This window comes from Oncorhynchus keta, chromosome 26, assembly GCF_023373465.1.
Source record: "Oncorhynchus keta strain PuntledgeMale-10-30-2019 chromosome 26, Oket_V2, whole genome shotgun sequence".
Classification (NCBI taxonomy): domain Eukaryota; kingdom Metazoa; phylum Chordata; class Actinopteri; order Salmoniformes; family Salmonidae; genus Oncorhynchus; species Oncorhynchus keta.
In genome coordinates this window covers 19,859,334-19,882,509 of record NC_068446.1, presented here as the reverse complement: position 1 = coordinate 19,882,509, position 23,176 = coordinate 19,859,334, and the positions used below count along the sequence as shown (strand labels likewise).

At 42.7% G+C, this 23,176-nt stretch overlaps 1 protein-coding gene across 1 annotated transcript in view; it reads right to left on the bottom strand.

Moving 5' to 3' along the window:
- Positions 1-23,176, bottom strand: part of LOC118359060 (PR domain zinc finger protein 5-like) — a 67,916-nt gene that overhangs the window by 20,958 nt on the left and 23,782 nt on the right. Inside the window, exons 12-13 of the mRNA XM_035737268.2 lie at positions 11,884-12,044; positions 7,677-7,770 (exon numbers count right to left, since the gene is read on the bottom strand). Of these exons, the coding sequence (XP_035593161.1) occupies positions 7,677-7,770; positions 11,884-12,044 (255 nt within the window). The remainder of the gene's footprint in view (positions 1-7,676; positions 7,771-11,883; positions 12,045-23,176) is intronic.

Here is a 23,176-nt window from a genome sequence, read left to right as displayed (position 1 = left end):
TAGCAATTTATTAGTCACTCCTCCATCTTCCTCCCTGCAGGGAAGTCAAACAACTAGAAGAGAGACTACCAGTGGGGGCTCCTCATGGGAGGAAGAGGAGGACCATCCTCCTCAGGGAATTTGAGAAAAATGTAAGATAGTTTTAGATAAAACTATACTTCATATATTCACGTCACCAAATAATTGATTAAAACACACTGTTTTGCAAAGAAGGTCTACAGTAGCCTCAACAGCACTCTGTAGGGCAGCACCACGGTGTAGCTGTTGGACAGCTAGTTTCTGTCCTGCTCAGGTTACATTGACTTCAATACAAAACCTAGGAGGCTTGTGGTTCTCACCTCCTTCCATAGACTTACACAGTAACTATGACAACTTCCGGAGGACGTCCTTCAACATGTCAGAGCTCTTACAGCATGAACTGACATGTTGTCCACCCAATCAAATGATCAGAAAATTAATCTAGTACTGAAAGCATAAGCTACAGCTAGGTAGCACTGCAGTGCATAAAATGTGATGAGAAGTTGACTCAAAGAGAGACAATTTTTGAACAGTTTTGAACAAATTAATTTCTTCAAAAATGAAGGAGAAGCGAGAGATGGACAAAGCTAGCTGTATTTCATAGTTGTTTTTAAAAAAACGTTCACATACTTAGCAAGGGAATGCAGCTAGCTTGTTAAGCCTACTCAAACACTTGGCTCAAACAGAGAGGGATGCTATGTTGGCTAGCTGGCTATCCAACACTGGAACTCTTCCAAGTCACGGTAAGCGTTTGGTTTTATAGATGTATTGCCAACGGGACCCGCCGGTGCAACTGCTAAATGCCTTTGTGACTGTACTGCATGATTGTAGCGGGTTTATTAATGCATTAGTTCTAGTAGCTATGTTGGCTATGACATTATATGGTGACAATGATGAAGGCTGTGTGTAGCGGTTAGCGGTTATGATATGAAGGTTTGGCTTGGAAAGGTTTTTTCACCTGGTCTCAGACAACTGATGTATTGTGCACTGAATTCCACAAGTGAAGGGAAAAGATGAGGAGAGTGCATAGATGCAAGAAGAAATTATACAACGATCATTCTGTATTGTATGCATGTGTCTGCAATGAAAGTGAACTGTATTTGCGTGAGATCAGGGGTGTATTCATTCCGACGATTCTGCATATATTCTTTTCCTAAACAGAAGCACACGGAACAAAAACGGGGATAAAAATACCTACATTTGTTCAATAGACACTCTCATTATCAACTGTTGTGACAAATAATTACACCCTAGATCAGCTAGATGCAGGCAAGAGTGTGCACGGTGGTATTGAATGTGTCAATGTTTGTCACCTGGATTACTCAAATTTCTCTCGACCTGTGCACCTACGTAGTAAACTTTCATTCATAGGCTAGGTTGTAGCAACCTCGTGATGGGTACAGGGAAAATATCAGTATCATGTAGTAGCCTAAACCTATCTCTGTTACATTGAACTGGGTGAATGGAATATGAATGACAGTCATCCAAGATGTTATAATAGAAATAAGGCCATGCTCATGAAAAAAACATTTGCGTGCTCCCTCATCTTAAATGGCACCGACCGCCACTGGACTCTACCCCAATTAAAATACCCCCACCACTGATTCAGTTCATACAGAATCCTTTGTAAGCCCATACTAAGCATCCAATGTATATTCAATGTATTATGCTACACTAACTAACACTTCAAATTACTCTGGAAAGAACTGTATGCCCAACCAATTACTCATCAATGTGAGAGAACAAAATGAGCATTGTCAAGTTTTTTTATGGGAACTACTCACACTTTTCCTCAATCTTATTTTTCTTTACTCAAGAAACAACAAAAGCTTGGGCGAGTGAGTTCTGGGCTATAGAACGAGAGGACAGATTTACAGCCAGTCAGGGTCAAGGGTCATCCTGCTGGATGCTTTCTTTGGAGTGGTCTTTTCTCTCTTTCCTCCTTTCTTTCTTTGAGGTGTCCCCTCCGCTCCCACCCTTCCCCCTGCATTCCCCCATGGCCCGCTCTTTTGTTTAGATATAAATACAAACCAGACTCAGCCATGTCCCACACTGCCACACACACAAGCACATACAGTGCACTTGGAAAGTATTAATTTCCACATTTTGTTACGTTATAGCCTTATTCTAAAATTGATTCATTTGTTTTATAACCCTCAATCTACACACAATATCCCACAATGACAAAGCCAAAACTGTTTTTTAGATTTTTTGCTAATAAAAAATTAAGAAACTGAAAAACCTTATTTACATAAGTGTTCAGACCTTTTGCCATGTGACTCGAAATTGACCTCAGGTGCATCCTGTTTCAATTGATCACCCCTGAGATGTTTCCACAACTTGACTGGTGTTCACCTGTGGTAAATTCTATTGATTTGACATGATTTGGAAAGGCACACACCTGTCTATATAAAAACTAAACTGGCCGCTCAGCCAAACTGAGAAATCAGGGGAAAGGACCTTGGCCAGGGAGTTGACCAAGAACCCGATGATCACTGACAAAGTGCTAGAGTTCCTCTGTGGAGATGGGAGAACCTTCCAGAAGGACAACCATCTCTGCAGCACTCCACCAATCAGGCCTTTATGGTACAGTGGCCAGACGGAAGCCACTCCTCAGTAAAAGGCACATGAAAGGCACCTAAAGTCTCTCAGAACATGAGAAACAAGATTCTCTGGAATGATGAAACCAAGATTGAACTCTTTGGCCTAAATGCCAAGTGTCACGTCTGTAGAAAACCTGGCACCATCCCTATGGTGAAGCATGGTGGTGGCAGCATCATGCTGTGGGGATTTATTTCAGCAGCAGCGACTGGGAGACTAGTCAGGATCGAGAGAAAGATGAATAGAGCAAAGTACAGAGAGGTCCTTGATGAAAACCTGCTCCAGAGCGCTCAGGACCTCAGACTGGGATGAAGGTTCACCTTCTATCAGGACAATGACCTTAAGCACACAGCCAAGACAATGCAGGAGTGGCTTCGGGACAAGTCTCTGAATGTCCTTGAGTGGCCCAGCCAGAACCCGGACTTGAACCCGATCGAACATTTCTGGAGAGACCTGAAAATAGCTGTGCAGCAACTCTCCCCATCCAACCTGACAGAGCTTGAGAGGATGGGAAGAATGGGAGACACTCCCCTAATACAGGTGTGTCAAGCTTGTAGCATCATACCCAAGAAGACTCGAGGCTGTAATCGCTGCCAAAGGTGCTTCAACAAAGTACTGAGTCTGAATACTTATGTAAATGTGACATTTCCGTTTTTTATTTCTAAAAAACTGTTTTTACTTTGTCATTATGAGGTATTGTGTGAAGATTGATGAGGAAAAGGTCAAGGAGTCTGAATACTTTCTCGAAGGCACTGTACATATGTATGCTCTTTTGCAGACCCCCCCCACACTCTTTATTTTATGCTTTTGGAAACTAGAGGTTGAGTTGATCTGAGCTGGCAATAAAATGGTGTTGGACTAAGTCCTTAACAAAGAGGTATGAATAGGTATTAGAAATCTGCTCCTTTTATTCTTTGTCCCCAAAGCTCTAGGTGAGCAGTTTTGATAGCCTTTAGCCGTACCCTCATCCTACTCCTCCTCTGTTCCTCGGGTGATGTGGAGGTAAACCCAGGACCTGGGTGTCCCCAGGCACCCTCATTTGCTGACTTCTGTGATCAAAAAAGCCTTGGTAACCGTAATAGCCTTGGTTTCATGCATGTCAACATCAGAAGCCTCCTCCCTAAGTTTGTTTTACTCACTGCTTAAGCACACTCCGCCAACCCTGATGTCCTTGTTGTGTCTGAATCGTGGCTTAGGAAGGCCACCAACAATTCTGAGATTTCCATCCCCAACTACAACATTTTCCGTCAAGATAGAACTGCCAAAGGGGGAGGAGTTGCAATCTACTGCAGAGATAGCCTGCAAAGTTCTGTCATACTTTCCAGGTCTATAAAAATTAACCTCTCCAGAAATGGCCCTGGGCACCATTTGTGAATTGATCGCCCCCCATCTAGCTTCAGAGTTCGTTCTGTTAGGTGTCCTAAACTGGGATATGCTTAACACCCCGGCAGTCCTACAATCTAAGCTAGATGCCCTCAATCTCACACAAATCATTAAGCAACCCACCAGGTACCACCCTAAATCCGTAAACATGGGCACCCTCATAGACATTATCCTGACCAACTTGCCCTCCAAATACACCTCCACTGTTTTCAATCAGGATCTCTGCGATCACTGCCTCATTGCCTGTATCCGCTATGGGTCCACGGTCAAACGACCACCCCTCATCACTGTCAAACGCTCCCTAAAACACTTCTGCGAGTAGGCCTTTTTAATCGACCTGGCCCGGGTATCGTGGAAGGATATTGACCTCATCCCATCAGTCGAGGATTCCTGGTCATTCTTTAAAAGTAATTTCCTCACCACCTTCGATAAGCATGCACCTTTCAAAAAAATGCAGAACTAAGAACAGATATAGCCCTTGGTTCACTCCAGACCTGACTGCCCTTGACCAGCACAAAAACATCCTATGGCAGACTGCAATAGCATCGAATAGTCCCCACGATATGCAACTGTTCAGGGAAGTCAGGAACCAATACACGCAGTCAGTCAGGAAGCAAAGGCTAGCGTTTTCAAGCAGAAACTTTCATCCTGTAGTTCTAACTCCAAAAAGTTTTGGGACACAGTAAAGTCCATGGAAAACAAGAGCACTCCTCCCAGCTGCCCACTGCACTGAGGCTAGGTAACACGGTCACCACTGATAAATCCATGATAATCAAGCATTTCAATAAGCATTTCTCAACGGCTGGCCATGCCTTCCTCCTGGCTACTCCACCCCCACCCCGCCGCAGCTACTCAACCAAGCCTCCCCAGCTTCTCCTTCACCCAAATCCAGACAGCAGATGTTCTGAAAGAGCTGCAAAACCTGGACCCGTATAAATCAGCTGGGCTTGACAATCTGGACCCTCTCTTTCTAAAACTATCGGCTGCCATTGTTGAAACCCCTATTACCAGCCTGTTCAACCTCTCTTTCGTCTCGTCCGAGATCCTTAAAGTTTGGAAAGCTGCTGCGGTCATCCCCCTCCTCAAAGGGGGTGACACCCTAGACCCAATCTGTTACAGACCTATATCCATCCTGCCCTGCATATCTAAAGTATTTGAAAGGCAAGTTAATAAACAGATCACTGACCATTTCGAATCCCACCGTACCTTCTCCTCTGTGCAATCTGGTTTCCGAGCCGGTCACGGGTGCACCTCAGCCACGCTCAAGATACTAAATGATATCATAACCACCATCGATAAAAGACAGTACTGTGCAGCCGTCTTCATCAACCTGGACAAGGCTGTCAATCACCGTATTCTTATCAGCAGACTCAATAGCCTTGGTTTTTCTAATGACTGCCGCGCCTGGTTCACCAACTTTGCAGACAGAGTTCAGTGTGTCTAATCGGAGGGCATGATTGTCCGGACCTCTGGCAGTCTCTATGGGGCAACCACAGGGTTCAATTCTCAGGCAGACTCTTTTCTCTGTATATATCAGTGATGTTGCTGCGGGCAATTCCCTGATCCACCTCTACGAAGGCGACACCATTCCGTATACTTCTGGCCCTTCCTTGGACACTGTGCTAACTAACCTCCAAACGAGCTTCAATGCCATACAAAAACTCCTTCCGTGGCCTCCAACTGCTCTTAAACACGAGTAAAACTAAATGCATGCTTTTCAACCGTTCGCTGCCCGCACCTGCCCGCCCGACTAGCATCACCACCCTGGATGGTTCCGACCTAGAATATGTGGACAACTATAAATACCTAGGTGTCTGGCTAGACTGTAAACTCTCCTTCCAGACTCATATTAAACATCTCCAATCCAAAATCAAATCTAGAAATCAGCTTTCTATTTCGCAAAACAAAGTTTCCTTCATTCACGCCGCCAAACTTACCCTAGTAAAACTGACTATCCTACCGATCCTCGACTTCGGCGATGTCATCTACAAAATAGCTTCCAATATTCTACTCAGCAAACTGGATGCAGTCTATCACCGTGCCATCCGTTTTTTTTACCAAATCACCTTATACCACTCACCACTGCGACCTGTATGCTCTTGTTGGCTGGCCCTCACCACATATTCGTCGCCAGACCCACCTGCCCCAGGTCATCTATAAGTCTATGCTAGGTAAAGCTCCACCTTATCTCAGTTCACTGGTCACAATAACAACACCCACCCGTAGCACACGTTCCAGCAGGTATATCTCACTGATCATCCCCAAAGCCAACACCTCGTTTGGCTGCCTTTCCTTCCAGTTCTCTGCTGCCAGTGACTGGAATGAATTGCAAAAATCGCTGAAGTTGGAGACTTATTTCCCTCACCAACTTTAAACATCAACTATCTGAGCAGCTAAGCAATCGCTGCAGCTGTACATAGTCCATCTGTAAATAGCCCACCCAATCTACCTACCTCATCCCCATACTGTTTTTATTTTATTTACTTTTCTGCTCTTTTGCACACCAGTATATCTACTTGCACATCATCATCTGCTCATTTATCACTCCAGTGTTAATCTGCTAAATTGCAATTATTCGCTCCTATGGCCTATTTATTGCCTACCTCCTCATGCCTTTTGCACACACTGTATATAGACTTTCTTTTTTCTACTGTGTCATTGACTTGTTTATTGTGTTATTGGCTTGTTTATTGTTCACTCCATGTGTAACTCCGTATTGTTGTCTGTGTCACACTGCTTTGCTTTATCTTGGCCAGGTCGCAGTTGCAAATGAGAACTTGTTCTCAACTAGCCTACCTGGTTAAATAAAGTAATCCTTCTCACTTCCTTTCCCCCAACAAGTGGGGGAAAAAAGATTAGGCTAATAAATATATGAGCAAGCTCATTAAAACTGTCAAAAGGCATTTTGATTGCTTAATCATAGTCTAGAGCCCTGATTAGGTAGCTATGATTGGAAGATGAGAGAGACATAGTTAATTAAATGGGATGGTGGTCAGTGATAGCAGTGATGGTTGTGATAGTGATAGATGCCCCAGTGAGGATGTGATAGCACTGATTGTGTGCTTTGGATCTCAATGGCAGAAAAGCCTGGGGGAAATCGTTAGTACTAAAGCTGCAAACGCATTCCCGAGACGAAGGGAATTGGGAAAGAAAACAACCATTGTTTGTTGGGAGCTACTTAGTTTGAGATGATTTCAGCTGATGTATCTGTGGCATGAAAACAAGATGAGTGGACTGGAGTGAGGATTCAATCTCAAATACAGGGAGGGCAAGAGGAGGATAGGGAGAGTGCAGGAAAGATAGGTAGGGGAGAGTCTCTAAGTGGGAGAAAGACAAGAGCCAAACAGACAAGTAGATGTAGAGAAACAGAAAGAAAAGGAGGGAGGGAGAAGGGGGTAGATTGAGTGTGTGTAACTGTGCCAGGTTTCTGCGCTAGTCTGTTGGTAAGGAAACAGACTGGAATGTGTGGCTCTCCAGTTAAAGGCAATTTAATGAACATCCACTTTGGGATACTGTTACCACTGGGATCTGGGGGAGCAGACTGGCCTTGTGTGGATCTGGTAGACTGGATTGGTCTTTATCTTACACCGTTTTATGTGCCTTTCAATGACAGTTGATGAATTTAACTAAACAATGATGATAATATATTGTCTTATTATGGCAGGGCCACTGACCTGTATGGCTGCGGATGTGGACCCTCAACGTGCCGTTGCTGGCGAACTTCTGTCCGCAGTATGGGCAGATCTTCTCCTTTTCCCCTGTGTGCGTCTGGTACGGCAAAGATCAGAAAACATATTGTCGGTATTTAGGAAAGACAATTGTAACATTCAGTGGTACATCTTTCCCTCGTTACAAAGCACATGATGATCACTGCTGGAGCATACCAACCACTTGGATACTATTAGCTCTGCTAAAACTCTTGGATACTAAACAGAGAAACTTTGAAAGGTTCCATTCCTGTTAAATGCCCTATGGGTTATATGCCATTTACAACGTCTTTTTAAATAAAGTGTTGGATAAGCTGTCAAAGTTGTTTAATATATATTGTCACTCAAAAGCTACAAAGCCTCAAAGCCGACCCCCTTTCGGGGTGTATTCAAGGGTGGTCTTCTGACAAATATTTGATGTCAGTCATTTAACCAGAGATCTGTTCAGCACTGGGAGTGCCCACTGAGAGACCAGACCTCCCTGGTGCTGGACAGGAATCTGCATGGCGCAGATAGAGCTAGACACTGTTACTAACACTGGTGTTCATATGAACTGTACAGCTCTCCAATGGAAACTCTGCAGGCTCTGAACTCCACTGCTCTCTAGTGAGAACTCTGTGAGCTCTGAACTCTACAGCTCTCCAGTGGGAACTCTCCAGCTCTCCAATTGGAACTCTACAGGCTGACATTAGGGTGGTTTCAGTCTCTCTGCGGAAAGCTGGATTAAAGAATCCAAACGATTCAGCAGGCCTATCATTAGAGTCAAAGAGCCAGGAGGTTGAGGGTGAGGAGCAGGGTGGAGACCAGAGGGATCTGCTCTGCCTGCATTCCTCTTCCCCTCCTCGACCTGCCCTCTCCCTCCTCCTGTCCTCGCTTCGAAAAACACACGCAGGTCAGTCTTTTCTCCGAGGTCCAGATTGACGGGCACTGTATGTATACACAGCAGAAAATGTGTGCAAAAAGAGGAGCGTGCTGCACCCCTCAGCAAGGCTAAATGTCTCTCACCCTCCCTCTCTCTCTCCTCCCTCATTCTCCTTGACTTCCTCTCTCTCATTATTTCTTTCTTTCTCTTTCTTCCTGCTGAAAGGTAAGTATGATGTGAATTCTGCTGCTGGCCTGATGTAAATTCCCCAGAATAAACACAACTATTAGAAGCTCAAATTCTGTGTGACAGTTTAAACAGCAATACAACAATACAGACAGGAATACCACCTTTCCTTATACATAAACATTACACCATCCTTTTAATATGAATAGTGCGGATGTGACATTAATAACTTGGCTAACACCTCCATTTTTTCACACACAAAACATAAACACAAACAAATGCAGTGCAGAATAAACAATGTACAGGTACTGTACAGGTAGTGCACACACACCGCACAAATGCTCCATGTACACAAATCTCTGCCTTTAAGAATGATTATGGCAATTTAAGGGTGTTCTGAGAGGAAGACTAAACTGGGGCTGCCAGGGAAACACATCATTACTGTTCATTTTCAGATCAACCTGGCAGCTGAGAGGACACCCAGACAGCACACTGACAAAAGCACCTGGAGGAAAACAAACACAGATGACAGGAACAAGACGATCCATAGTCTCTTGCCATGAGTGGAATAGGAAATGGAGGATAAAGACTGTCCTCTGTATAGTATACTACAGCACACTATGTACTCCATGTTTTCCCCAGATCCCCAGTCAGAGTTCTGGGTTGTGTCCCAGATGGCACCATTTTCCATATTTGGTGCACTACTTTTAACCAGAGGTTTAGGCTCTTTTGACCAGGGCCCTGGGTTAAAAGTAGTGCACTACAAAGGAAATAGGGTGCCATTTGGGACCCGGACCTGGTGTTCAGTCCCAGCCAGGTTTCTGAGGTCAGCTACCTGTCTTTAATTTAACCGAGCACTCTCTCAGCAGTCTCCAGTCTCTGAACACCGACCGACCGAGAGACAACTCATGTGCCTGTCTGTTTTCAGTCCTACTGTGCTAAGGCCATGTTATGTTTGATTTGTTTCTTTTGCTATGTGCCAAGAAACTGTTTGGTCTCAATCTGACCCATAAACCAAGCGGGCAATGTCAGATTGAGGCTGGTAATCTGCTCTGGGATCTGTCCTGTGCTTTGAAACCCTGTGGAGCTAATGTACTAAATGCCATGTGTAATTTACAAACAGAGACCGGATGATTCCTGGGCTGCATTGGGAACAATGGTGGAGGATGACTATACACTGTAGCCTAGTTCCGGTCCAGCATACAAGAGAGATCACAAGAAAACATCAAATGTCAATATTCTCTACTTTTCTTGAAAGGAAAAATCCACCCAAAACCACTCATTCCTTTCATTTACAGTGTTAACACTAATATGTGAGAACAACATTTGTTGTGAACAAATGTTTCCTCTTGGCGTTATAAATAAGGTTGGTAGCAACATGGAAATTCATCGTGGAAATCTGTTGCAGCTCAAGTCGACTACAAAATCCACAATGCAATGCTCTCTATGAGCTGGCTTGGTCCTTCTGTAGCTTCTGTAGCTCAGTTGGTAGAGCATGGCGCTTGTAACGCCAGGGTAGTGGGTTCAATTCCCGGGACCACCCATAGGTAGAATGTATGCACACATGACTGTAAGTCGCTTTGGATAAAAGCGTCTGCTAAATGGCATATATTATTATTATTAGTTAGTTAGCAAACGTAGCTACACACAATAAAACCAAAGACAATATCAGCATGTGACGTAGTTAGCTGTACAATTGCCTAAACAAACTGCACTATCAGTTTAGGAGTCTACAACCTCACCATGTTCAACCTGCAGATCGATGTGCCTCAGAGTGGAGTCTAACATTTGCAGTGGCAGATAGAATTTTGAGGAGATGGGAATGTTGCCCGTGCTAAGTCATTGGGGGCACCGGTGCATTCTGGACAATTCTGGGACAAGGAGCGCTCTCCTTCAAAGAGTGAATGAGAGTCTATTGGGCGCTAGTTCAAAAACTCAACATTAGCATGAATTTCATCAACAAGAAGTATAACATGACAAATCTTTTCCGAGATTGGAGATGATTAACTCGCCATTTGTAGTATCGTATAGCTTTGGAATCGTGACAACAGGCACCTTCCTCAACATATACACTGACTTTGAGAATGCATTGTGTGACGGTAAGCTTAGCAACCGCGTCACGCAGCATGACAACGTGAACGCGATTGGCCGACAGTCTGCTGGTTTGGGAGTTATACGTTCCTTGATTTATGGAATACTTCAATTCAATTTAAGGTGTTTTATTGGCATGGGAAACATGTTTACAATGCCAAACCAAGTGAAATAGATAATAAACTAAAGTGAAATAAACCATTAAAAAATGTATCGTAAACACAAATGTTCCCAAAGAATAAAGACATTTCAAATGTCATATGTCTATATACAGTTTTGTATATAATATTTAGAATGGTGTTTGTTCTTCACTGGTTGTCCTTTTCTTGTGGTAACAGGTCATAAATCTTGTTGTGATTGCACACTGGTATTTCACCCAATAGATATGAGAGTTCATCAAAATTTGATTTGTTTCTCCTTTCTATCTCCAGGGCGGCATCTAGCCTAGTGGTTAGAACGTTGGACTTGTAACCGAGCTGACAAGGTAAAAATCTGTGCCCCTGAACAAGCCGTTAACCCACTGTTCCTTGGGCATCATTGAAAATAAGAATTTGTTCTTTACTGACTTGCCTAGATAAATAAAAGGTAAAAATATAATATCTAAAAAAGTATGTTCAATGGCTCATTTGAGAGAAGACATCGACCAGTATTGAAATCTGACATGTATGATAGATGTTTTTCGCTATCTAAAAGTCCTATTCTTATTAACTTCCAGTGTAGTGATAAGAGACTTTACTATGGTGGTATGTAATACTGGCCATATTTCTACCTGGTTGAACCCCTATAACTCAGATACACATGAAAACATTAAATGACCCACGGAATCGACAGAACATCACTCAGAGATACACAAAAACAATATAACGTTCAAAATGGGTGAACCTATCCTTTAACATTTGAAGGACATTCTTACATAGGAAATGTAGGAAGAAACACAAACATACAGGATCATTATTTTGAAAGAGGATTTGCTTCTAGGAGAGACTGACAATGTCTGGACTGGGCTCTACAGTACGTCAGACTGGCTGAACTCACCTTCTTGTGGCTCTTGAGAACAGAGGGGGTGACGAAAGCCTTCTCACACAGGTCACATTTGTACTTCTTGTGTCCGTCGTGCACCACCTGGATGTGCACGTTGAGCGTGTCTTTCCTCTTGAAGGTGGCGTCACACTGGTCACACTTGAATGTCCTCTCACCTTCAGAAATGACAAAAGACCAACACAACACAGTAAAGAAAGAGCAACTTTCTGTCACTTATTTCTGCACCCTCTTATTTTCTGGGGAGAATGACAAGAACGAGAGGGATCCATTGTTGTATCTGTGAAAGCATAACCATCACTCACAGTAGGCCTGAAAACAATTTCTCCAGGCCAATTGTATGGGCTAAAGAACATTGTGTCTTACATTACTGTTCCCTGCAATTTTCTTTACAAATGATCTGGACTGTACTTATTTTTATACCTTTACCTTGTCCCCTTTCTCAAAAATGATGCTCATCTTGCATCCATAGCAACCCAGACTGAAGGAGAGGACAGAAAGAGACCGACGCTGATCATACAGAGCTGCTTGCTCTTTGAATGCGTCTCTTATTTCACAGCAATAAAAAACACCAACCAACACTTACATTTTTCATTCACTTAAAAACATTAAAAACACCAGACATCACTCTGACATTAAACAAAAGCACATCTGTCAGCTGTTCCCAAACCAGAGCCATATAGACTATAGCATGGTGTTATTCTTTACGCCTTAACTCAGTGACTCCATACAACAGAGGCTTTTGTTGAAAAGTGCCTTTTTCCATTATAGAGGGATCAGTGGGTTGGTTTCCATCGAGTGGTTTGGAGAGCGTGTATGCTTGGCAGAGTGAGCCTTGGCCCCAAACGTGTGTTCATTCTCCCATTACGAAGAATGAACATGATGGTCAGCACAATAAAGTAGGACACAAGTAGAGGCCTGTGTCCTTTAATGCTCTAGTAGTCAAATAAAACCATTCCCTCCATTAATATTAAAGTCAGGTACTCAACCAGACACAGACTTCATTAATGCTGAGGTTTTAAGACATTCACAAACATGAATGATTATGAGATGAAGGGTTATTCTGTGGAGGGCTTAACACAGAGAGTGACATTTGACCCTACTTTAAAGGTCAAATCAAAGCGTATTGGTCATATGCACACCGTCATTGGCGTGTATTCATGGATGCCAAGGGAAGCCAGGTTTCCCCAAAAAAATGTTTACCAAGAAATGTTGTCTCTGTGTTGTCATAATTGTCCTTCAATTCGCAAGAGGCTGAATGTATCTCACTGGAGAAAGCATCCGAGCGAGCGAAACAGAGCCCCTCTGTCTCTGTATGTGTAGGCCATCTATCTGATGCGGTCTGGTCATAAAGAGTATGACATTGTTTCCGCCCGCAGCATTGAATGCAAGGGAAGCCAGTGAGTATTTGGCCTCCCATGATAAAAAAAGTATTAAATAATAGCCAATTACTGTTGAGCTAAACTGAGTGAGTTCAACTGTTAATGGTCCTGCCGCACCAACAAAAAGTGTCAAGACATGCCAGCTGGGATTTGGCTTCACTCCTATCACAGAGAAATATTTAAATCGACAGAAACAACTTGAATTGTTGCGTCTCGTTGTGTTGTCCTCCGGTGGCTGGCCCAGCTAGCTAAAATTGGCCCTTTCCTAAATTTGCTATGGATGGGGATCGGGATTTGAACTTGTGTTTTTACTTTATTCTCCATACTGGCCAATGATTTTAACAGCAATTCTGATCCTACCATAAAATACATTGTGCCCCTGGACTGAGAGGATGAAAGCTAGATGTAGAAGGCTAATGTTAACTAGCTAACGTTGCTCATGAAAGGAAGTTAGGCTAGCGAGCAAGCATTTTAGCAAGGTAGGCTAGAACAACAAAAAAAGAAAAGACTGTACTGTAATAACAGTCATAGACTGTTTCGTCAACATGAAAGGATGGAGGATGGCATTGGCGTTTCTCTACAAGTAGGGTGAGTCAACACACACACACACACACACACACACACACACACACACACACACACACACACATCAGAACCATGGACAGCCACATCATATTTAGCTTACGTTGATTGGACTAAATTGTTTTTGGTATCTTTTAGTTGTCACTGTATTAAACTAAGCAGAGGTGTTTTGATGATGTTGAAATGGTGCTGAAATAGTGGAGGCAGCTCCTGTTTCCTTTGTGACTTTCAGTAACTCGACATGGTTCTAAATCAATAGAAGTGTAGTAATCTGAAAATGTAGGAAACATGAACTTTCTTGACCATGCTGTAGGTTATGTAACTGTTTGTTACATGCTATATGCTTTGTGGACTTCACCGAATAGATGTTGCTCTCCGGTTTTGTGATGAAACAAAGGTGTGGTTGAATTCATTCTGCCACTGTGTCTTCTTATTTCGAGCTTCGGAGTGGTGCAGCGGTCTAAGACTGCATCTAATTTCAAGAGGCTTCACTGCAGTCCCTAGTTTGAATACAGGCTACATCACATCTGGCCGTGACTGTGAGTCCCATAGGGCGGCGCACAATTGGCCAGCGTCGTCTGGGTTTGGCCATCATTGTAAATAAGAATTTGTTCTTAACTGACTTGCCTAGTTAAATAAAGGTAAAATATATAGTGGGGCTTCTGGATTTTTTTTCTCATTTTGTCTGTCATAGTTGAAGTGTACCTATGATGAAAATTACAGGCCTCCTCATCTCTTTAAGTGGGAGAACTTGCACAATTGGTGGCTGGCTCAATACTTTTTTGCCCCACTGTATATTATTGTCTCTGCCTTTAGGCCTATTTACAGTATCACAGTCGCAAGGCATATGAAATAACAGGTTATAGAGAAAAAAACACAATTATCACAACACATAGGTTGTAATATCACTTTTTTTCTGGCTTGGCTTCACCAGTGATTTTACCCATGCACCGCTACTGCACACACGCGTTGCAAAAATAACGATTTCCCTAATAATGCTGTTTATTTACATGGACACATCTGAAAATCAGGCCACCTGATGGGACTTTGATAAATGCAGAAAATCAAAATAAACGTTCCACCACCGTGACCATGTTATGTTTGGGAAGCCTATTTGATTCTTTTGAGTTCAAAACTATACAATTTGTTCAGTTCTTCCCAAATTCACTTCACTCGTGCAAAATAGGGAAGCTAGCGCTGCTGGTGCTAGCACATGTGCAGATCAAATACACCTCTGCAACTCTGATTAAGGTGTCTACATGCCCTAACAACTCGAAAGAATGTTTAGAAACCCAGGTGTTTTAATCAGCATATGCTTACTTCGATTATGACCTTACGGCGTTTAAGATAAGCAGAGTAAGGTGTTTAAGTGAGTAATGCCATACTCGGCCTACTGCCATAATCAGTTTACTATCAAATTATTAGTGTGCATGTAAATGTACTCCATGTCTGTGTCATTTAATCTCAGTATTCACTTATTTCAGCAATTTTGCGGGTTTATTTTTGTGAAGAATGATTTATTTGTTTTACTTGCATGTCCTAGATAATTACAGTATCAAGATACAATACAAATATGTAAAGTTCAATAGGAAGAAAACAAACTGTAAATGTAAAAAAAAAAAAAAAAAACATACAAATAAAAAATATTCTAAACAGATTAAAAGACAAACATGTTTCAGTATTTCCAAATACAAATATTCAAATGTAATTCTCAAAGGCTACCAACCCAGAGCCACATAGGAAAATAGATTAAAGACTGAGCATGGCAATGCTATCTCCCATCCGCACGACCAAACATTGTTGTTAAATTAGCTCTTGCAAGTGGGAGATACCATGTGACCAATAGACCAGAGTTTCGGGCTTGGCCCCACACAGTCTGGCAGTGAATCTTTCCAGCTGTGCAATGTCCAAGTTCATAAGCAACCAACATCTGCAAAGGGCAATACCCGGTTCAAACCTACTCCTTAGAATCGTTTTTCTTCCTGCTGTTATGGCAGCCATAACAATCCGCCTCTCTTCATAAGATAACTAAATGCTAGGGCTAAATGTCAGTAAATTGATAATGAATACATTTATGGGCATTTATATGCTTTAACCCAGAACAAGGAAGGTGCTGAATTCTAATTACATGAGACTTGGACTCCTCTATTTTCCACCAAGGCACATCAGATGGAGAGTCAAGCCAAATACTCAGTGACCTCAGCTGAAATGCCCCATAGTAGAGTTTAAACGGGGGAGAGAACCCTCCAAACTTTTTGTGGCATTGTAAGGTGGAGAGACTAATTCTCTGATGTTTCCCATTATCCTCAAGATATTCATGTCTTTAAAGAATGAAGATGGGGGAGGAAGGGGAAGCATTGGAAACAGGACATGTATACATGGGAGGACATTCATTTTTATAACCAAAACCTTTTTTTCCCAATATCATAATTTTTTCTTCTCATTCATCATGAGTTGCAAATTGGATCGAATTTGAATGCCCAGGTATGTAAATCCCTTATATTCTAAAGTGATAGGTAAAGAGGGTACCATAATTTCCGGACTATAAGCCGCTACTTTATTCCCACACTTTGAACCTCGCGGTTTATACAATGACGCGGCTAATTTATGGATTTTTCCCGCTTTCACAAGATTCATGCCGCCAAAAAACTGAGCACCGTCACATAATGTGACGTAAATCGAGCGCGCTCAAACTTCCCATCATTCTGATTACGGTAGTAATTTTGTCACCCTCATCATGGCAAAGACACGGAGAAATGCATATGATGCAGCTTTCAAGTTGAAGGCGATCGATCTGTCTGTTGGAAAAGGAAATAGAGCTGCTGCATGGGAGCTTGGCCTTAATGAGCCGATGATAAGACGTTGGAAACAGCAGCGTGAGCTTTCAGAGGGAAGAAAAGCAGATGGCCCAAAGTATTTGCAGCCACTCGACATCAGTGTAAATCGTGCATTTAAGGTGGCGCTCCTTGTTCAGTGGGAGGCTTGGATGACAAGTGGGGAGAAATCCTTCACTAAAACGGACCGCAGGCGAAGAGCATCTTATGGTCAAGTCTGCCAGTGGGTCCTGACAGCGTGGAGCATTGTCAAAAAATCCACTATCATCAACGGGTTTCGAAAGGCTGGACTGCTGCGTGTTGAAGGGGCAGCATGAGCTCAGCGGGGTATTTGCCTCCGGATGAAAGTGACGAGAGCGACAATGAAAACGATCCAACATCGGATGAAGCAATTCTGAGGCTATTCAACTCCGACACCGAAGGAGATGACTTCAGTGGTTTCAGTGCACAGGAGGAGGAATATATAGTGACCAAGACTTTCTTGGTAGGCTACTGTTTTAATTTTTGTTACAAGCCGTGTTTCGATAAAGCCTATTTATTTGTGTTACAACGCCGTGTTTCATTTAAAGGCTGTGTAAAGTTCATTTGTTTCAATGTACCGGTAGGCACCTGCAGCTTATAGACATGTGCGGCTTATTTATGTACAAAATACATATTTTTTAATAATTCAGTGGGCGCGGTTTATATTCAGGTGCGCTTAATAGTCCAGCAATTACGGTAAAGTCACTTGTTTGGCTGTGGGGTTTAGAGGCATTAAGATACACTTGGACCAGTTCATCTTATAGCCGTAGAAAAAGCCGAATCCTTAAAGTGGTCAAGTACGTGTGGTATAGAATTAAAGACATCGGACAAATATAGTAAGATGTCATCAGCGTACAGGGAGATATGGTGGACTGTTTCTTTGATCTTAATAGGCAAGATGTTAATATTTTGCCTAATGGCCTGGGCTAGCGGTTCTAATGAAAGGTAAAATAGGCCAGGACTCAGAGGACAACCCTGTTGTGTGGTTATTTTTAGGACAAACTCTGGGGCGGCGGAATGGCCAGTTTGGATACGGCCAGTGGGGTCGATGTATAGGGTGCGGATCACACTAATAAATGATCAACCAAACCCAAAACGTTCCAAAACAGTTCATGAATACCCCTATTCCACACCATCAAATGCCTTCTCTATATCTAATCAGGACAGCAGAGTTTACAATATGGAATAGGCGGAGTATGTTGTCCGAGGCCAACCAACCCTTTATGAATCCTGATTGGTCAGGATTAACCAATGATGATGATATGCAAGTCTCTAATCTTTTTGACAAGACCTTCACAAAGAGTTTAAATCACAGTTCAAAATTGATAAGGGCCTGTAGCTTGAACAATCAAGCAGGTCCTTTCCACCTTTCAATAGCAAGGAAATAAGAGATGTCTTTGGTCCCCTATGGAAATTCCCAATCTCCAGTGAGTGGCAGATTGAGTCCAGTAATACAGACCAGACTAAATCCCACACAGCCAACAATAATTTAGGAGGCATACCATCCAACCCTGGCGACTTGGATTTTGACATTGAATCTAAGGCGGTCTTCAGTTCTGCCAAGGAGATGGGGGCATCTAATAGACTGAATTGATTAACAGAAAGGGAAGGAAGATCCAAGGAACTTAAAAGAGATAACATCTTCCTAGAGTCTTCAGGAAACTCCAAGGTATACAGATTGGAATACAAAGTAGTTAAAGTATGATTAATATGGGAGGGAAGGTACAAAGTTCACCGTTATTGTTCCTAATCACATCAATACATTAAAAACATTTCAGTTTGCTTCAGTTTCACTGTGCCTACTCAGTCTATCCACATTCTCATAGTCACATTATCACGGTCTCATAGACTTGTTTAAAAAAAAAATACATTCAGCCCTAGAACTAGTCACCATCTTCGGCTCAATTTTAAATGTGGTGAGTTCTATCTTCCCATTTTTGTACCTTTATTTAATCAGGCAAGTCAGTTGAGAACAAATTCTTATTTTCAATGACGGTGTAGGAACACTGGGTTAACTGCCTTGTTCAGGTACAAAACATCAGAATTTTACCTTGTCAGCGCAGGGATTTGATCTTGGAACCTCTCGGTTACTAGTCCAATGCTCTAACCACTAGGCTACCTGCCTTCCCATCTTCAGTATAGTTAGACTTTTGCATCAACTCTAGACGGGCTATTTCACTCTAATGAAGAAATCTGAAGGTTGTGTGTTTTAATCTGATGTGATGAGAAGGAATTACAAATATTTCTCTAATGCAACACTTAGCAACTTCCCATAATGTATGTGGGTCTACCCCTGGTTGTGCATTAACCTGTAAGAAATCCTTATTGCCAGTCAAAAGTCTAAAAAGCTTCACGTCTTAAAAAAGGATTCATCAGAAGAATATGGTGCATAAATGGAGGACAAAAAAAACATGATTTAGTGCCATTAATAGCAACAGAGGCATTATAATACCATATTTCAGTGTATCCCCCAGAGACCCCCACCTTCATAGGAAGTTTCCTGTTAATTACAATCATAACACCCTTTGTCTTTTGGGGGGGGGGGAAACAAGAGTACGCTATTATCTTATTATTTTTTTAAAATCTGAAATCTATTGATATCATTGGCTGTCAAATGGGTCTCTTGTAGGGAGGCGAAATCAATATTCTACATCGTAACTACTCTAAACACCAAATTATCTTGACAGGGCTGTTCAAGTCTCAAACACTTCAAGTTAAAAGGCTAAATAAACATCTGTCTCTGAATGGGTCCGATAATAGCTAATGCAGTCAAAGTGTGGAGACAGGCCAATAGACATCTCATGATGTCATGATCTCATTCCCTTTTCACAGCCATTCTCCATGATGGAACAATAACCTAATCTTATCAGGCTCAAACCCTTTGTTTTTCCTCAATGGTCTAATAGAAATATTTTCACCCTCAGTGACATCTTTGATCATTTCGGTATTGGAACGATTCAAGACCTCAAAGAATCATATAATCTCCCAGTGACTTCATTTTTTGTTGTTGCTTAGTCTCCGCTCGGATCTAAAAGCATACGCAGTACCCTGGGATTCCCTTGATGCCACCCATCCCATGGTTGAATACTCCCAAATCTGTTGGACTGGTCTCCACTCTCTACTCCAAACTGAACTCGTCCGACACCTGCGGTCACTTCCATCTGTAACAGAACTCCTAGGTTTTGGAGAACAGTTGAACTGGAAGGTGACATAGAACAATGTTTTCTCATCATAAAAAAAAATTCTCACCAGTTAATTAACTTATTAATTAAGTCCAAAATTGTATTATACACCATATCGCCGCTTCCATAATCTCGATAATCAGTTCAGTCTTGGTTCAGTTGGGACCATTAGCCAATTTATTAGGAACACCACCCCATTCATTAAAATGGTTCGCTGCTATGGCCGGTTTCCTGAGCTTTTCACGCACTACAGTGTCCAGGGTTTACAGAGGATGGTGCGACAAACAAAAAACATCCAGACAGCAGCAGTCCTGTTGGCGAAAACAGCTCGTTGATGAGAAGTTGAAGGAGAATGGCAACAATTGTGCAAGCTAACAGGTGGACAACAAGCAGGCAAAAAAACATAGCAAAACAACTGACGTGCAGAACGGCATCTCGGAACGCACGACTCGTTGGTCCTTGTCACGGTTGGGTTATTGCAGCAGACGTCAACAGCAGGTTCCACTCCTATCAGCTAAAAACAAGAAGAAGTGGCTCCAGTGGGAACTCGATCACAAACACTGGCCAAATGAGGAGAGGAAAAACATTGCCTGATCTGACAAATCCCTGTTTCTGTTGTCTCATGTTGATGGCAGCGTCAGGATTTGGCATAAGCAGCATGAGTCCATGGTCCCGTGCTGCCTGGAGAAACTGGGGAATTTAGAAGGAACCAGGTTGGACAAGCCCCCACCCTCATCAACGGACCCACTGTGGAAACAGTCAATAACTTCAAATTCCTCTGCACACACATCTCAGAGAAGCTGAAATAGTCCAACCATATCAACACCGCGGTGAAGAAAGCACGACAGCAACTCTTCAACCTCAGGATGCTGAAGAAATTCGGCCTGTGTCAGAGGACCCTCACAGTGTTCTACAGGAGCACCATCGAGAGCATACTGTCGGGCTGCATCACAGCCTGGTAAGGAAACCAAACGCACTGTTGGGTGTACACTACCTCCCCTACAGGACACCTAAAACACCAGGTGTTGCAGGAGGGCCAAGAAGATCATCAGGGACCCCAGCCACCCAATCCATGCCCTGTTCTCCCTGCTTTAATCACTCAGACACATCATGCCAAAAACTGAATGACTGGCCAATATTTCTACCCTCAGACCATCAGGCTGCTGAATAGCCACCACCAGTCAGCTACCTGCTCCCTTCAGAAGGACAACCACTCTGCAACACTCCACCAATCAGGCCTTTATGGTAGAGTGGCCAGACGGAAACCATTCTTCAGTAAAAGGCACATGACATTCCGCTTGGAGTTTGACAAAAGGCACCCGAAGGACTCTCAGACCATGAGAAACAAGATTGTCTGTATTTCCCTAGAACTGTTAGCAGGGTAGCTCGTCTGGGTGAGAGGCACCGGGGTTCGCCATGGAGCTGGTTTTCCCTTTATAAACCATAATCGTTAGTAGTCCTTGCCACATGCGTCTGGCGTCAGTCATTGAATTGCGATTCGACTTTGTCCCTGTACTGCCTTTTCTGTTTGGGATTTCTACCATTGTCACTATTGGGCCAACGTCTTCTATGAATTTCCTAATTAACCACGTGACTGAGTCTGTGTACTCGTTGACGTTATTGTCGGAGGCGACCCGGAACATTTCACATTTTTCTAAACAGTTCTGTAGCATAGATTCTGATTGGCCAGAACAGCTTTGTACAGTCATTACCACAGATGTTTCCTGCTTTAATTTCTGCCTATAGGCGGAGAAGTAGAATGGCGGCATGATCTGATTTGCTGAAGGGGTGGGGAGGGAGGTCCTTGTAACCGCCCCAACTAGGCAAATAACATCAGGTCTCTTTTCTACCATCGGGCCATCGGACTGTTGAACAGCTAGAACCTAGCTGTCTACTCGCCTGCACCTTAGAACCGCCTGCATTGACTCTCCAAACACGCACATTCACCACTGCTGTTACTATCTATTATTATTATGTGAGCCACTGATTTTAAATCAACAACTTTATTTCATGTCAAAATGCTATGACAGCTGTGGTTCATTTTCTCACTGTGAGGGGCACACACAAATCTCATAAACACACAGAACACATACACTGATATTTACTCTCTCTCTCTGTATACAGTATCAGTCAAAAGTTCGGACACACCTACTCATTCAAGGGTTTTTCTTTATTTTTACTATTTTCTACATTGTAGAAGAATTGTGAAGACATCAAAACTATGAAATAACACATATGGAATCATGTAGTAACCAAAAAAGTGTTAAACCAATCAAAATATAATTTATTTGAGATTCTTCAAAGCAGCCACCCTTTGCCATGATGACAGATTTGCACACTCTTGGCATTCTCTCAACCAGCTTCATGAGGTAGTCACCTGGAATGCATTTCAATTAACAGGTGTGCCTTGTTACAAGTTAATTTGTGGAATGTCTTTCCTTCTTAATGCATTTGAGCCGATCAGTTGTGTTGTGACAAGGTAGGGGTGGTATAAAAAAGATAGCCCTATTTGGTAAAAGACCAAGTCCATATTATGGCAAGAACAGCTCAAATAAGCAAAGAGAAACGACAGTCCATCATTACGTTAAGACCTGAAGGTCAGTCAATTTTCAAGAACTTTGAACTTTGAAACTGGCTCTCATGAGGACCGCCACAGGAAAGGAAGAGCCAGAGTGTAACGCTCGTCGGTGGAAGAAGGTGAGGACCAATGCGCAGCGTGGTCATTTTTAATAGCGTAATAGAACACTGAACAAAAACAACAAAGTGAACGAACAAAACCGAAACGGTTCTGTCTGGTGCAGATACAAACACTCAACAGAAAATAATCACCCACGAAACAGGCTACCTAAGGCTACCTAAGTATGATTCTCAATCAGAGACAACTAACAACACCTGCCTCTGATTGAGAACCATACCAGGCCAAACTCAAAACACAACATAGAAAAACGAACATAGACAACCCACCCAACTCACGCCCTGACCATACTAAAACAAAGACATAACAAAAGAACTAAGGTCAGAACGTGACACAGAGTTACCTCTGCTGCAGAGGATACATTCATTAGAGTTACCAGCCTCAGAAATTGCAGCCCAAATAAATGCTAACAGATACATCAATATCAACTATTCAGAGGAGACTGCGTGAATCAGGCCTTCATGGTCGAATAGCTGCAAAGAAACCACCACTAAAGGATACCAAATACAAGAAGAGACTTGCTTTGTCCAAGAAACACGAGAAACGGACATTAAACTGTTGGAAATCGATTTGGTTCCAACCGCCGTGTCTTCA